Source organism: Elaeis guineensis, chromosome 12, assembly GCF_000442705.2.
Source record: "Elaeis guineensis isolate ETL-2024a chromosome 12, EG11, whole genome shotgun sequence".
Taxonomy (NCBI): domain Eukaryota; kingdom Viridiplantae; phylum Streptophyta; class Magnoliopsida; order Arecales; family Arecaceae; genus Elaeis; species Elaeis guineensis.
In genome coordinates, this window is record NC_026004.2 from 39,598,000 (window position 1) to 39,615,723 (window position 17,724).

Here is a 17,724-nt window from a genome sequence, read left to right on the forward strand (position 1 = left end):
TGGGTCGGTCATTAGGGTCTTATTGGTAGCACTGAGGATGAATCCCGAGGCTCATAGCTTGGGTGGGGCAACCCCACAATAATAATCATGAAAATCTTAAAATCACGGGAGATAGTTCTCTTCTTAAGCAACTTTATCTTCAGTCATTTGGTCTAATTATTCCCATATTAAGAGATATGCTTTATTAACTCATTCCCATAAAAAAAATATTTTGCTTTGACGAGGTCTAAATGGCAGAATTTAGTTTTGATTACTAAGTATATTGTTCCCTTATAGGATGGCATCATATCATAATGCTGGAAAAGTTATCCAATTTTTTTTACAAAAGAGGCACCTTCGTTAGATACCATATAAGTAAGTTAAAGTCTTTAAAATAGCATTTGATTGCTGAAAATAAGATGAAATAAGGATTTATTCCACCTTATTCTCTCAAACACACTATGAAATGGCAGTGGAGCCCGTGGATTTTATAATTTCGATCAAAGGTGCATTAATTACACTTTATTTCCTTCTATCTGATTTAAGATATTCTATATTTCATCATGGAATAGCTTATTCTAAGAAAATGATGAGAAATAATTTCATTTTATTTTAGTTTAAGAAATAATAATGTATAATTTTAGTAGACCTCGCAAATTTTCAATCAAATATAAAATTAAAATAGAGATGATGAATAAATATTCTATGAAATTGGTATTCTTATTTCAGGAATACTAAAATCACTGTCAAACACTATCTAAAAATTTAGCATTTAACCTTCAAATATGGTGGATTATGTTTTCGGATCTTATCCATTGCTATTTATAGTAGTAAGAGTTATTTATATTAAATTTGATGATTTTTATAAATAAAAATAAAAAGATAATATACTATCCAAAATTAATTGTGGTTATTGTTTTATGCGTAGACAGTTAAAAAAACGACTTTCTCCAATTTATGTGCAAATAAAAGACGATCCAAAATAAAAAAATAAAAAATAAAAACACCTTGCGCCTCAGATTCTCGTGTTGATTGCAAGATTACCATTGATAAGTGTACTGGTGGCGGACCCAATTTGCACAAGGCAAAGCGCCGGTCCAACCTACCCACCTCCCTTGTACGTTTTCATTAAATCTAGTAGATAACCCCAGGAAAAGGTCCCTCTCAGTTCCAATGCCACGTTGCACGAGAACGTGCTCCCCTTCTTCGGCCCCCTCCTCCGGGTCAATTCCATCACATCACTGGACGATCCCCTCCCGGAAATCGAGGCGCCGACGCCCCTAAAATTTACTTTTTAATATTGATTATTTACTTATTTTAAAGTAGAAGGTAAAAAGAAAAAGGTCGCAGTACGACCTTTCCTTTTTATTACAGTATAAATGTTCATCGAATCTTGGCCGTCAATTTCGGTCCATTCCGTTTAAATTCACCGACGATTAAGGGTCAAAAACAGGAAGGAGCGACGGTGATGAGTTTGGGCTCTTGATCTCAAAGATGGTAGCCATTAGCGCTTTAGATTTGATGTGATTTCCCCAATCGGTATCGGACATCACGGCGAGCGAGATGGAGAGACGCTTGATCGGCGTCGCAACGGTTGGGTTCTCGATGGGACCTAATTGAAATGCAGACCGTATCACCGTCCGTTTGCCCAGCGAACGCTCCGTGAGTCACGGTTCCAGCTGAGGAAGGATACATCCGGAAATTGGGCAAAGGATTGTGACCTCCAAGGCCTGCTCAATTAGGTAGTGGGTCCACCATCTTTCGATGCAATTACTATATTTTTTAATATATATTTAATATTAATAATTATTTTTAAAATTTTAAATATTAAATATATTTTTATTTTTTTAAAAAATTATAATATTTAATTTTTATATTATTATTATTTTTATCTAAAAAATTATAATTTTAATATACGACGTTATAATATGTTACGTGAAGCTATAATTTTTTTTAAAAAATAAAAATATTTTTATTATTTAAAATTTTTAAATAAAAAAATAAAATACAGATATTAAATATCGAAAAATAATTGAATAAAAATATTTATTCTATATTATAATATTTTGTGGCATATTATGATATTTTATATAAAAAATTATAATTTAACGTAAAATATCATAATATATAATATATGATGTCATAATTTTTTAAATTATGATATTATATAAAAAATTATAATATATTATAAAATATTATATTTTTTTAAAAAATAAAAATATTTTTATTATTTAAAATTTTTAAATAAAAAATAAAATTATAAATATTAAATATATATCAAAAAATAATAATTATTTGAACTCATTGTATAAAATAAAGTACTCCACGTTGAATTGTCTGCACTGTCCGCGCATAAAGATTTTTTTTTTCCTATTTGAGTCCAGAAAGGCCTGGGATTCTGGTTAATTTCATGTTATTTTAAAAGCAAAGAAAAAGAAACTTTGTTGTCCGGATTCTTGACATGTGAACTTGGATTTTTGTCAACCACAACGCACGCCTTAGGCTATGTTTAAATTATTATTCTATATATTAACATGTTTGTTAAAAAGCGAGAACTTGACGGTGGAAGGGGATACCTCTTGCGCATAGGATGAATGATGTAACAAAATTTATGTAATTGCATTTTCACGTGCTAGCGAGTAGGAAATTGACGTTTCTCATCATATTTAGTTAAAATATGATATTTGGAGGCCCGTGAGCTGGGCTTGAGATGTTTTCCTTGCTGCCTGGTTGACTTGAAAAACCATAAGACCTGGTCAGGATAATTTATTTTTAAGGCGAGTTACGGTTTTAAGTCTCCGTAGAAGATATTATTGGTTGATGAGAGATTTAAGTTAACGGTAGGTAGGCAAGACTCGCCTCGCCGTGTGTGCGTCTCAAACATGTATCAAAAGAAAAAACTTGGTTTGTTCTTAAAAGCCGGTTCGAGCTGGTCTGATGCTCACCGGAAATTAACTTCTCTACTCTCACCGCGAGTCACGACACTGAAGCTTTTATGGAAAATACAGGGACGGAAATTCGCCGTAATGAGATTTAAATTTTGGAAAGCAGTGTCCTCCGACGCGTCGTGAGATGAAATGTCGGTGAAATTCACGCGGAATGAAATCTCACTTAAATTCACGCGGATTTCCAAGAGAGTGCTCTCCAGAGCGAGAAGAACAAAAGACCCGGCGGCAGCGGCAGCGGTGCGACCACCCCCTTCGGCCATTCCGCCCTCATAACAAGCCAACACCCCCTACCCCGCCGTCTCTCCTACATTTGTCATCGGCACCATATACCTCACCACCCTGCCGGCATTCTCCCCTCCAGGTAATAGAAAGAAAGAAAAAAAAATCCATCACCTTATATTCACTTATAAGATTGAAATCTTGTTCCTGCCTTGAGTTCTGTCACCATAAAAATATCAGCAGCAAACAACGTGACCGCTGGGAGTATTAGTATTGCAAGAAGAAACAGAGAAGAAAGGAAGAACGGATGGAGGAGACGGAGGAGCCTCGCAATGATCTAATGCAGCGTCTGAAATCGTCTGGAAATACTTGTTCTTCTACTCTAACGAAGTTGCCCAATCGGTTAGATCTCTCGAGCTTCAATCCATCCAATTCATGCTCCCAAGCCCGGGGGCCGTACCGCCAGCTGCCACCGAGTCCCAGCTTCAGCCCCGAGTCCAGCAAGCGCCCAGGCATTCCCCCGGCCCACCCCAACTTCCCACCCGCCTCCCCCTTCCCCCAGATCCCGCCCTCCGCCGCCGCCCGCTCCCCCTCCGCCCCCGGCTTCCACGCCGCCCCTTCCCACTCCCGCTCCCTCTCCCAGCCGGCGTTCTTTAACTTGGACTCCTTGGCTTCTCTTAGTCCGCCGCCCTCCTCCGCCGACGTTTCCATGGAGGACCGGGTGACGGCCAGCTCCCCGGCGCCGATTCCGCCGGCGGCGCCCCTCGCGAGGACGTCCTCCGGTCGGGTCTCCGGCGATGGGCTTCCGCCGCGCAAGGCCCACCGGCGCTCGCAGAGCGACATCCCCTTCGGGTTCTTCCAGTCTGGTCTCCCCATGGCCGGGATCCCGCCGCCGGCGCCGCAGCGGACGCAGGGGTTCCTCGAGCGGTCGGCGTCAGCAAGGGAGGGGTTCGGGGCTGGCCGGCAGATGCCGCAGTTCGTGAAGCAGGAGAACGAGTGGGACCAACGGGATGGTGATAGCAGTGCAGAGGGGATAGGAGAGAGGAAGTCGGAAGGGGATGCTGGGGATGATCTGATCAATGCTTACATGAATCTGGAAAGCTTGGATACGTTGAATTCCTCTGGAACCGAGGAGAAGCGCGAGGACTTGGATAGCAGGGCCAGTGGCACGAAGACAAACGGGGCTGATAGCAGTGAGAATGAAGCAGAGAGCAGTATTAATGAGAGTGGCGGTGGCATTCAGTTCCGGACACCTTTGATGGAGAGGAAGGAAGGGACTAAGAGGAGTGCTCCCCTAGATCCGGCTTCGGTAAACTCACGCCACTGTAGGAGTATCTCCATGGATAGTTTCATGGGCAAGCTGCATTTTGGGGACGAGTCACCGAAGTTGCCGCCTTCCCCAGGCAATCAGTCAGGTCAGCATTCGAGGAGTGGTTCAATGGATGGGACAACTAGCACGTTCAGCTTGGAGTTTGGGAATGGTGAATTCAGTGCTGCTGAGATGAAGAAGATCATGGCGAACGAGAAACTTGCTGAGATGGCACTAACAGATCCCAAGCGAGTAAAGAGGTATAGATTTGGTGTTTTGCTAATGGAGGCATATGGTGGGTGTGGAAATTTGAGAAAATCTAGATTAGTAGCTTCTAACTTATGATTTTTGGATGCTAGGATTTTGGCCAACAGGCAGTCAGCTGCTCGTTCTAAGGAAAGGAAGATGCGGTATATTAGTGAATTGGAGCAAAAGGTGCAAACTTTGCAGACGGAAGCAACCACATTATCAGCACAATTGACTTTGTTACAGGTGGGTTGTCTAAAGTTATTTAGGGCTTGCTATATCTGTTACTTGGCTTTACTCGCTTAACTTCTTTCTTGTATTTCTTGTTGTCCTGCAGAGGGATTCAGCTGGTCTTACTAACCAGAACAGTGAGTTGAAGTACCGACTGCAAGCAATGGAGCAACAGGCACACCTAAGAGATGGTAACTTGCTTTATTACAATGCTGTCATACTTTGCACCTATTGTCTATCTATGACATGCAAATATGATGGAAAGGTTAAACAGATTAATTGATGTGCTGTTAACCCAAGTTCATCTCTGGAAAAATTTGTGCTTAATACATGCAATTTTAGATGGGACAAGAGCTTGTAATGGATATCCATATCTATCTATTTTATTTCACAAAACAAACAAAACAAACCAATAAAAATCCCATGCATTAATATTATATCCATATCTATCTATTTTATTTGACAAATCGGATATGAATATAGATATTAATTGGATTCTAAAATTTAGAACTATATTTGATTCTAAATGGTTACAAATACCATTAGGAGATTGACAAAAATGTAGATATTGGATGGTTGAGCTTTATAAGCCATAAAATCAAAGACATTATTATACGAAAAGTAAAACCAAATTAAAGAAATTTTAGTATTTCCTTTTTGAGGTCAAAAGATATATGAAACTAAGTAGGATTGTGAATGAAGTTGGATATTTAGATTCGGAATGAATAGCTGTGTATTCATGTCCCTGTTCACTTTTCTTTGACATAAACAAATATGGATATATATATTATTGGATAGTTAAATCTGTACCCATGTTTAGATAGATTCAGTTATTTTGAAATAGATCCAGATAGTTGCTACCTGACCCCTACGTGGAAATCTAGACCTAGTTTATCAATCATTGTCTGATTTCACTCTCCTATGGTCCAATACTATGGCAGGCACCAGTCGGCTATTGATATGATATGGGTTTGTACTATGCCATTCTGGAGCATGTTGAAATGTGGAGAGGGAAGGGGAGGCAGAAAAGGAGAGGGAGGAAGAGAGAAGAAGGGAGAGGGTGATGAGGAGAGGAGGGAGGGAGAGGTCCTTGGACTCAACTGAGAGAGAGACCAAGATTGAGGCGTTTGACCACGAGGAGTGCTTCAAGAGCGAGACCAAGGTTGAGGTGTTTGACCACGAGGAGGTTTTCAAGAGGGAAGCAAGAGTGCAAAAGAGAGCGAGTAATTGTCGAAGCTTTGAGAAGGGTTTCTTCCATCCAAGGAGATGATTTTTAGCCCAAAATGACCTGCTCAGCCATACTATACTAGGTTGGTGTTGGTTCGGTTCGGTATGGGCTGAACTCCATGGGTCGGATTGGTTTAGTGTTCCATGCTCTAAACCCAAGTGTGTAAGCTGTTTTGCCCATGCTTTTTGGGGTTTGACATGGTACATACTGTTTTCTGGTTTTCTTAATGGAATAGCCACATGCCAAGGCATGTTGTAGGAGTCATAGGAAAAAATTGGCCATTTTTGGTGCAACCTGGTCCGGCATGGACTGCTACAAATAGACATGATGCAGGATTATTCTACTTTGGCCTTAGCTTGTTTGTGTGGTACATGTGGCTTAGACTAGCATGGCAAAATACTTTGATCTATGCCTAAACAGAGAGGGAAGGTGATAGACTTTGATATTTGGTAATCTTGGAACATTTATATTAGCAAAAATACAACTCGGATACTTGAAATGCAGTCAGATAATCTTATCCTAATAAGGGTATGTAATATCATTTAACTTATTGTTATGCCTATGTTAAGTGATTGGGGCCTCTAATTTAGATTCACAAGTATAAAGTGAGAATGTACGTGGCTGCTAGCTCATTTTTTTTTTATTTGTCAAGGTCTTTGTTGCAAAATGCCGCTACATATACGAAGTCATAGCATTTCTTCTTTTCGAGTCATAAAAACATTTCAAATAAGTGTTATCTTCCCTTCTTTCTTGTAAATATCCTTATCATATGCTATTTATATTGACCTTCATGTATGATTACACTTCCCATATGTCCCACCTTGTGATGAAGTTATAATTCGGTATTTAATTTGCATTGTTTAATTCTCTCGCTCTACTAATGCATTCTGGTTGCTTTTTTTTAATATTTTCTAGGATTATTCTATGAAATTTTGGTGGATTGCAGTCTTTTTTCCCCTTTATCTGCAAGTCCAGATGTTGTTTCGAACTTAATCTCTTTATCGTGAACATGTCCTTGATGTTATAGAAACCAGCATATGAGAAAAGTCTCTCAATATCTTAGCTGCAAACTTGTCACCCCAAGGGGAACCAGACGACAACTATTATTGGTCTATAGCTAAAATTATAGGGTTTTATGAGTTTATACCCTCTTAAATATATGAAATTACATGAATATCCTTGCAAAGTTGTATTTGTGTGTATACCCATGTAATTTTTTTTGTATGTCTACAAGTTAAGGGTATTTTATTAATTTAAACTGCTTATTTTTTAATGGCATTAGATTGCATGGTATATATGCAAAAGGGGAAGAAAAAGAAGGGTGTACATACAAAATAAGTGTTGTATGAGGGCATACATGCAAATAGCAACTTTTTGAGGGTATTCATGTAATTTTGCATATTTAAGAGGGTATATATGCAAAACCCCCAAAATTATATTTTTTAAAAGTTGTTGGCTTTATAGCAAACATTAATTGTGTGTGTTTGTAGTTTACCTCTTGAGCTCTTCTAGAGCATTTATGTTTGCCTTTGCTCTACAATTTTGCACTGACAAACTTTATCTTTCTGTATTCTGATCAAGCTAAAAAAATAGTTTGCTATCTATTTAAAAGATCAGCATTCATTTTTGAATGGATAATCAGTATGCTCTACTTGAACACATTCAAAAGAAAAAAGAAAATCTGAAAATGGAAATCACATGTTGGAGGGAGTACAAAGAATTAAATGTGGGTCATGTAATCAGAATTCTAGACTGACTATTTTTTCTACCCTTATTTCTCCATCCTAGAATTAAATCTATCTGTCTTGTGTATCATGATCGGTGCCTTTACCCTTGCTGACTTCTGAGTTTGAAACAATAAATTAATTCTGTTCTAAGGCTCCAACTGATTCCATGTTATCTGAAAATTTTTAATCAGTTATAGTTATATGGATAATAATCCTATCAGAATTTTTTGTGAACTGCTGGAAGCATCTATGAATGCTGTCCCCTATTGAATTTTGATTATTTGTTCTGTGAGTTGGGTGTCACGGATTCGAAAGACAGAAACAGCATCTCCACATCAGGCTGCATACATTTGACCCTCACCTGACCTGCAGTTTTGGGAGCCTCATGCACTGGGATACTCTTTTTGTTTTGTGAAATCAATGCTGTAAGCTTTAGTGAGAAGGTTCTTCATGTGGTTGGGACTATTCTTATATTAACATAGAGATGGTATTTTGGCTACAATTTCATCAGAAACATCAATTTATGTAGAACAGTGGGACTGTGGCAGACTGGATTTACTTGAACAATCTTTTGGATTTCTCTCATCATTATGTCCATCTTTTGTTGTCCTAAAATTTAGATTTATAATGAAGATGATATTTTATAATGGAGATTTTATTAGGTGGAATTCCATAAGGCATTTTGCTCCATGCATACTTAAACTTTAGTCCATGTAGACCAAACCAAACCATGTAATTTATTCTTAGTCTTCTTACTTCGAACTAATGGGCATTGTTTGTCTTATATTACTCCAAAGGAAGCTTATTGAGGAAAGGTTTTCAATCAGGTTTCCATATAAACTGACATAGGGGAAAGACCCTGGAAATTATGTAAAAACTCCTTATTTTATTCTAATAATGATGGAAAAAACAATGTGTTGCTAACGGTTCCTTGATACATCCTGTAAACTTTTTTTGGTTACCTTTTCATGTTTTTAGAAAAAAAAAATAGTAGTACACTTATTGCTCCTATTCATTCATTACATGTTTTGCTTTAACACTGGTTTACTGAAGTAAAAATTTGGTTGATAAGATTTATCGTGCACGTGTCATATTTTGGCTGATCACTGGTCATATCCAAAATACCTTTTTTGTGTAAGTTTCACTTTATTTATACAAGTGAATGGTTTGATCTGATGCCACATCCTCATTGGCTCCTTAAACAAACAAGATAGGTCTTTCATACAAGAGTTTTTTTTTTTTCGTGGTGGTGGAGGGATAATGGCAGGCTTTTACACTTGTCAAGCTTGCTTTGTGCCCCAAGATTCATGGTATATTCAATATATGTTGTGGTGTATAAGAGTATCATGCAAGGATTATTGTGTTGATATCACCGCCTGTACTGGTTGCTCAGTGATGTTGAGCCCATGCTGATATAGCAAAGAGGGTAGGAAAGAGGGAGAATGGAAGAGGAAAAGAGAGATAGAAGGGGGGAGGGAGAGAGATGGAGGGAGGTGGATGGCTAGAGGAGGTAGGCAGAGGGCCGAGGAGAGGTGGAAGGTGGGGAGGGGTAGAGGAAGGGCTTTGCCCTCTAGTTTTCTTGTTTCGTTTGAAACAAGGGTCCCGAAGGAGGCTCTTTTTTTTAAATTTTGAAGAAATTAAGTGAAGCCGGTAAGGAGGTTGCCAACTTTATTTAATTTGTTCAAAATGAAAAAGCCTTTTTTTATTTTGAAAAAATTAAGTAAAGCAGTAAGGGGATTGCCGACTTCACCTAATTTCTTCAACAGAAAGGGACCCCCTCAAAGACCCCCTGTTTACAAAACAAGGGAATTGGAGGGCAGAGCCCTTTGCCCCTTCGCACCTGTCTATGCCCTTCTATTGGCATCCTCCAGCCATCTACCTCACTCTCCCTCTCATCCTCCCTTCCCCCTCTCTCCCTTCCTTTCTCTTGTTCTACCCTCTCCTTCACCTTGCCGGTATCTCGAACAAAGGGTGGAATTGTGCCAGTCCACACCTGGTACGCTATGGCACGCCCCAAACTGAGCTGTTCGGGGTGGCACGGTGAACCTTGGTGACATATGCTAAAGTTAGCATAGCATGTTATGGTTGGTGTAGTTAGTAGCAAGCAGGTTGTTAATTTGTTGCCCTAGTAAAATGATAATTACATTCAGAAAGTTAATAATTTTTTGTCAATATCCTTATGGCCATTATTGTTTCTGCGGGATTGTCATGTTTTTTTCTTTCTGTTTTCTGTGTTATGGTGTCGTTCATTGTGTGCTATGTAGCATATATAGAAGAAAAGGCTATCAAATAATCACTAATTGTTTTTACATGTTGAATAGCATTTCCCTATTGATGTTCTGTAGTATATTGGAATGGATGCATGCAACTTTTGATTGGCATGATATTGACCATTTTAATAGCCACTATGTTTGCATGTGATTCTATAATATTAGCATTGCTCAGTATCATGCACTGTACAGTTTAGTGTTCTTCAATATATTGGGCCATATATCATTTTTTTCCTAGCTATATTCTAATTGTTTTACCGCACACAATTAAGATATATTTGCGAGAAACAGACATGTAAACATCTGAGGGTGTAATTCTTTTGGTTCATGTTCATGGTGATCTGTTTACTTGTACAAAGATGGTTAAAAGTCTTCTATGGGCACATGAAAGGTGAAGTTTTGGTAACATATCCTGCAAATGTCCTTAAATTTTTAACTTCGATAATGTCTTATCAGTATTCTCAGCAATTTGAGTAATTTGATCTACACACAAGTTTCCCCCTTATATTGTCTTGAAGAACTTGTTTAATTGAGCTGGGATATTGATGGCATGCCATACTGATGCATTTTAAGTAGAGGGACATTTTTTCAGCTTTTTTGACATTTCGTGATAAAACAACCATTCATGGCCTAGCTTGCTCTTCTATGTTCCATATCCTCTCTTTAGAGACACTCAGTTTGGGTCCATTGTTTATAGTTTACTTTGGTAACATGGTAGCTAGCTCAGACTTTTTTAAGTATTTGACACTTGTGTCCATATGCATTTGAGATGGAACACGTTGTTCTAACGACTTTTTAAACTTGAGTTCTCTTTTGTTCTTTTTAATTCTTGAATTGCCTTTTTTCCCAGTATGTGAAGTTAGTCTGTAATAGCACAAGCTGGAATTTAGCTTGTTCAGAGATAACAAAGGCTATTCAGAAACCTTGTATTGTTTACTGCTGTGGTGGGCTTGAGAAACAAGCATTTCTTCTCATCTTCTCAACTGCTACTTCTGTTATATGGACTCCAGTACAATATTCTTCCAATCATTTCTTGTGATTTTAGCCATATTCTGTTGTTTGTTTTACTGTTTTAAAAGAATTCACACATTGACATTTGGTATTCTCTTGGCGATGGCTATTTGTGATTCTCATGTACACGACAATGTGCCATCTTGGTTTGTGCTCCACTTTAGCCTGCAGGGGCTCTATTTTTCAGCTCTGTCATACTTTTCTTTGCATAACCTAATTTTATATGGACCAAACACTCATCTATGTTCTACAAATGTTTATACATTGCTTTTGTGCAACTAATGGTGCTTCCAAATTTTACAAGTTCGTTTTCCCTTGCATAATTTAGTCATTCCTTTATGGAATTGTGAAACAAACACATAGAATAGTAATTGAAAATCCAATTGAATTTTTATCTTAACTGATCAGTTTGGATTTTGTTATTGTTGATATTTTCTGTTTTGTCTGACAAAAAGATTTTCTGTTCTATAATTATGACACTCTGTTTGTTGGCTACTTGGAAACATTCTGTCTTATGGATATAATCATGTCATTTATTTTGTTATTTTGTATATTTTATTATCCAATATGACTTAAGGTTCTGATTCATTGTTGATTTGTGCAAAATTTTGCCCATTGGACTCCTTTCTGTAGAATATTTTTGTTCCTTTATTTTTCGCTTTTCTTTTCTCCATCTTGTTGATGCTCCCATCTAAAGGATTTTCATATTATATCTGATTAACATTCTTGATGATTTCATTTGCCATGCAGCTCTGAATGAAGCACTAACTGCTGAGATCCAGCGTCTGAAACTTGCTACTGGAGAAATTTCGGAAGCTCACCTTTCGAAGGGCATGAATCAGCAAGTGTCTCTGAATCCTCAGATGTTTCAACTTCAGCAACTGCAATCACAACAGCAGCAGCATCAGCAATCTACTCAGATTCCTCTGTATCAGTTGCAGCCACAGCAGCAGACTGATGCTACTGCAAAACTTGAATCAAATAAATAATCATAGAGAGCAAATTACAAGGGATTGCATTTCGTTATGTTTTGTCTTGTTTTGTTTCAGTTAACCGTGGAAAGCGAAACATCTCCATGTTTCTTGATGCGTATGGCATATTGTCCAGCAGGGTAGTAACTTGACTGCATCAGTTTACTTAATTCATTCAAATGTTATGACTTATTTTAGTGGGTTTATTTTAATGGGAGAATTAATTGTTTTGTAACTAAAAGTTTATTCGTCAATGTTGTGGGACAAAATAACTATTAGTAAGAAATGTTCTGTTATATATGACACTTGGTAATGTTGTAGTACTTTCAATCATGGATCAATTAATTGTTCGGGTGGTGGTTACATTTCTTCCAGATGCGAATGCTTTATAGGAACTATGATTCTTGCTGGTTTTTTGCAATCATTATTATGTTATGGATGACACGGGTTAATCTCTTGGGAAATTTGTTTGCCATCAACATGCATGCTGATGAGATACCTATTCTTTTTGTATTTTGTTGGCTTAAACAATGTGGTAATCTGGTTGGTTATTGCAGCTGGTGACATTCAGCTCAAGTGACTGCGGCCGGTAACATTTAGTTTAAGAAATAGCAGCCGGTTAACATTCATCCTAAGGTTTAATACTGCGAAATGGGATCTATATCTCTATGATAGATCTTATAGTTAATATGTGCTTAAGTGGATTGGAAGCGACATGTCTTTGAGAAGTAGGAACTTGAGTTGATCTATCTTATCAATATGTCTATGTCCAGTTCAGTTGAATGAGATTTTAGTTGATTATTTTCTTACAAATCGGATCAAGAAAGATTTGAATTTAATTGGATAAGACGTTGAGTTAGAATAAGTCTGGACACTTGATTAGGCTAGGTCTGGTCAAGTAAGATTGGTCAAGACTAGATCTAGATCAACTCTAGGCCACTTGGAATATATCTAAGTAGAGGTGGCTATCTGAGGACGGAGGCTGTTGCCTCTGCCAATTTTGATGCCCAAAGGCGTATCTAGAAAGAAGAGCGCAGCTCCTAAGGTTGGCGCCTCTACCTTAAAGTGCTAGGAATACGTCTTTCTAGAACGAAAGGGGTGGCATCGTTAGAGGTTGGCGCCTCCTAGCTCTCCATCTCGAAGTAGAAGAAGGATTCCAGAGAGGTGGCCAAGTAAGGCCTCCACCTGATCCTCTCGGGTGGAGTCTGACGAGGACTTTGAGACTGCCTTGATTGGGGTAGATTAGGAAATCCTAGCACCTCTCTCATCTATAAAAAATGGGTGGGGTATCCATGGGTTGGTATTGTAAAGGCACATGCCTAGAGGAGGAGAAAGAGTTAAAGAGGTGTTGCTCAAATGTACAGCTCAAATGTACAACCCAAAAAAGTGGTAAATTGGGTTCTATAAAATTTTTTCGATATGTGCTCAAGTGTTTGTGAGATGATAGAAGAAGTGCGTGTAGGTGAAACAATGATATATGAATGCAAACAATAAGAACATACACAAGCATAAGAAATATAATTTTTTATAGAGATTTGGAGCCAAAACCAGCTCCTACCCTTCTCCTCAAAGCTCCATCCTTGAGAATTCAGTCTACTATTCTTCAATCCAACAAATAAATTGATGTTAGTTCCGCATCAACCAATAATCCCTTGCTTATCCCCAAGCTAGTTTACACTCCATTTTTTTTTTTTCAAGACCTAGATTGGCCTATTCTAAGTTTCAATTTTTTCTTGAAACTTGACAATTATAAATACAACAAGATTGAAAAGAAAGCTTTTATAGACTCAATGCTCTTTGGATTAGGTGAATGGAAAACTTTTGGTGTACTTTAAAATTTGAGGGAAATCTTGAATGATCACTTCTCTTGGTGGATGCTCAAGTTGATGGTCTAGAGTGGTTGCTTTTGTATTTAATGCTCTTGAATGAATGACTTGTTCTCCTCTTTTCTCTCCTTTCCATCTTGATTTTAAAGGACTTATATCTCCAAGAATTAATGTAGAAGCTCTTTTAGCCATTAGAAAGTTGAAGTTAGTCATTGGAAACCATTAAATACAGACTTTGGTCATTGGAAAACTAGTCATTCGAGTTGTCATGCACAAAAGAGTCGACTCGCATTCACCTTGGGTCGACTCCTGATAAGCTGAGGTCGACTCTTGTTTGGTTGGGTCAACTTCTGAAATGGCTGAAAATCAGTCTTTCCTCTTCACCTTATAACTATTTAGGGGTCGACTATTTTTCTTAGGATCAACGCATGACCTATAGAGGTTTACTTCTAAGGTACCAAAGTTGCAGTCTCTTCTACTATTGATGCAAGGATTGATTTTGATGAATATAAAATATTTAAATATTTATTTTAATACTAATAAGTTAATGAAGTCATTGTGTAGATGGTTTCGAAAAGCTAAAATCATTTTTGAGAAGCTTGTATTAATTGACCAATTTTGAAAGAAAAGAAGGATAATTTGTTGAAGTTACATCATAAAAGTTAAGAAAAAAAACTTAAAGGCAACCCCTAGTTTAAAAGAATCAACTCTAACATACATTTTTCAAGTGGCACTGGTCTGGAGTCGGCCCTTACTTAAGTACGAGCCGTCTCTCTCAATCAGATAGAATGTGGATATTTCAGTGCTAGACCTCAAGTCGACTCCTATTTAAGTACGAGCCGGCTTTCTTAAATGAGATAAAAAAGTATTTCTAAGGGATAATGCTCGAGTCGACCTCTATTTGGCCTTGAATCGACTCAACTGTGGCACACAGCAATAATGGCTGGTTCTATAGAAGATCCAATTTTTTTTCAAAAGTTTCAAATGGATAGTTTTTGATTTTCTATAGCTAGAAATGGCTAGTTTACCTTTTTTGGAGTATTTAATGACATTGAAACTTGATTAAAATAAAAATATATAAGAGAAAAGTGCTAAGAGATAGAAAAAGAGGAGAAAAGCGAAGAGTATGCCAAAAAGTAATCAAAAGAGCTGAAAGCAATCAAATCCTTAAAGTAAATAAAGAGATCCTTAGTGTTTTGATTCAAAAGCCTTCTCAACAAAGTCTTGAAGGAGCTTCATCCACTTCTATTTGCTCCATTGTGAGTTTTTATTTGTATCTCTCATTTTCTGTTATAACAACTTTTAATTGAGATTGAAATTTGAGGGAAGGCTAATCCAAGCATGAAATTGGATTGTATTTGATTGACGAAACCTAAGAGTAGCTTTGGGGATAGATTTTAGTTGGTGAGTTTGAAAATCAATTGAATTTAGATTATGAGTCCGAAAAATAATCTTACTATAACCTATGTAGATTATAGTAGAAATTTTCAAAGGAATATTTAAAAAATGGACATAAATGCTGAGTTCGGCACCAAACTACTATAAAATTTTTGATGTTTATATGTAGCTTCTCTTTTGCTTGTCTTGCATCTTTATTACCGTTGACCTCAAGGATTAATTTTGATGAATAACAAAATATTTGAGTATATAATGGAACTAATAATTTTATAAAGTTTATGTTTGTTGCCCAGCTATGCAACCCAAGAGAGGGAGGGGGGGGTGTGAATTGGGTTATTAAAAAAATTTAAGTGTAGAGTGAGTCTCAAATATGTGGTTTAAGTGTGTTATGAGATATGCAAAGGCACAAGCTAGGGTATGTTGAATGCTTTCACAATTAGGCAAGAGAATAGAGCAATAAAGCAATAAAAAATATAATCACACCACAAATAAGAAGATTTATAGTGGTTTGGTACCAACCTCATACCTACATCTACTCCTTAGGCTCCTGCTTAGGAATTTCAAATCCATTAATCCATATGCAAATGAATACAACATCGAATACCACTGACCCTAGCTATCCCAAGCTAGACACTTATTTTTTGGGTACAAGCCAACCCAGTATACTCTGATTTAATGGTTTGGATCAATCTTTTCAAGTTTTGGAAACCCCCCAAACAAAAAAATAGAACAAGTAAAAAAAGAATGTTTTTCACTTTAAGCATAAAGATAGCTCCTTAAAGAACAGATTAAAAGCAATAAATATACTTTACTAAACGAGAAGAAACCTTTAAAAACTCTCTCCCAAGATATGAGGACTTGAATGAGCTTTGGAGAGCTTGTTGAGCTTGAAATGAATGCTTCTAGGCTTGAAAGCTGAATTTTTTTTTGCAAAATTTTCTCTTGATTTTTTTAAAATTTTTTCTCTTTTTGAAAGCCTTTATATCTTCAAACAATGGTGGAGAATGAACAGTAGCCATTTGGAGCTATTGGAAAGTATTTATGGAGCATTAAATGCAATAAAAAAAAGCTAGAAAACTAGTCGTTATGGACGTTTCTGACTTTGGGATCGACCTATGGGTCGATCCATAGCATAGGATAGAAATTTGGATTTCTATTTTGGATGATAAAATCATAGAGGTCGATCCATGGGTTGACCTCTAGCAAAGAGGTCGACCCATGTATAGATGTTTCTGATGCAGGGGTCGACCCATAGCACAGGGTAGAAACTTGAATTTCTATTTTGGATGATAAAACTACAGAGGTCGACCCATGGAGACCAACTTGTAGCAAAGAGATCAACCCATGGGTTGACCTTTTTTGCATGCCATGCAAAAAGCTCATGCCGATCAGCCCTTTTCAATTTCTTTCAAAAGGGGTCGATCGAAAGGGTTGATCCTTTTCGTTTAGCTCATTTTTTTACTTTGGACTTCTGAAATTTTTCAAAAAGATCTCCAAAGGTTCTGAATACTTCTCTAATGCTCTTGAGGCTTCCGAAAAAATATTGTCTTCACCTCGAACTTGATGAAATTGCTACTTTGATATTCTTCAAGCATCTTTATCAACTCTAAAAGTTTGAATAACCTGAAATATATATTTAAACTTCTTTCAAGAATAAAATCTCATTAGTACTCTCCTCAAATATTTTGTAGCCATCAAAATCAATTCTTGGAGTAATAATCTTTTCTTTTTTGATGATGATAAAATATTTGAGTATAAGTAAAAATAAGACAAAAACTAGATCATTTGAGTAGAGTAATGCCATTAAGGATTTTGAATTTTAAAAAAGGCAATTAATGAGCATATACCAATTGATGCAAATTATAAGGTTAGGGGCTATGGTCCTAGCATGTACACACTCCCCTTTTTTTGAACAATCAATTGATCAATTTTTGTACAAAATTAATTTTTGTTGCTTATACCATAATTTTTCCTTATACCAGAACAATATAGGTAATTACTCCCCCTTTTTGACATCATCACCTTTATATCAGGTCCAATGTTCATCATGTTAGATCACTTAGGATGAAACTTATTATTCAATATATGTATACAAATATGAATCTTAGAGCATTTAAGTATAACATTCATCACTAATTAGGAAACTGATGCAAACTTATGATGCTGAAAAGGATTCTATAATTATGCAAACTTATAACTACTGATACTAAAATTCAGCAGCAAGTAGCAAGTGTTGAAGTATGAAACTTAGTTACCCAAGTATGAAATGGGATTATTCAAGTATGAAATGTTGTTATGTTGGTATGGAACTTTGTTGTGCAGGTATGAATTCTTATCATTCAAGTATGAATCTTTGCGAGT

The 17,724-nt window shown here is 37.0% G+C and overlaps 1 protein-coding gene across 2 annotated transcripts; it reads left to right on the plus strand.

Annotated features, from left to right (window-relative positions):
• Window positions 1–3,126: 3,126 nt before the first annotated feature.
• On the plus strand, window positions 3,127–12,502 carry LOC105046738 (bZIP transcription factor 29). Of its 2 annotated transcripts, none has more exons than XM_010925429.4 (5): window positions 3,127–3,288; window positions 3,387–4,715; window positions 4,815–4,947; window positions 5,039–5,123; window positions 11,919–12,502. In XM_010925429.4, the coding sequence occupies exons 2-5, from the start codon at window positions 3,454–3,456 to the stop codon at window positions 12,155–12,157; spliced, it is 1,719 nt and encodes a 572-aa protein (XP_010923731.1). In that variant the 5' UTR covers window positions 3,127–3,288; window positions 3,387–3,453; the 3' UTR covers window positions 12,158–12,502. The 2 variants fall into 2 exon arrangements, with proteins under 2 accessions (XP_010923731.1, XP_010923732.1); XM_010925430.4 differs by having other exon boundaries at window positions 3,390–4,715.
• Window positions 12,503–17,724: the final 5,222 nt, after the last annotated feature.

What these genes read in the sequence shown, in the direction of transcription:
- LOC105046738 (XM_010925429.4), top strand. Translation starts at nt 3,454, where the DNA reads ATGGAGGAGACGGAGGAGCCTCGCAATGATCTAATGCAGCGTCTGAAA. An exon ending in GATCCCAAGCGAGTAAAGAG is followed by an intron (nt 4,716 to 4,814) that starts GTATAGATTTGG and finishes TTTGGATGCTAG; the next exon opens with GATTTTGGCCAACAGGCAGT. An exon ending in ACAGGCACACCTAAGAGATG is followed by an intron (nt 5,124 to 11,918) that starts GTAACTTGCTTT and finishes TTTGCCATGCAG; the next exon opens with CTCTGAATGAAGCACTAACT.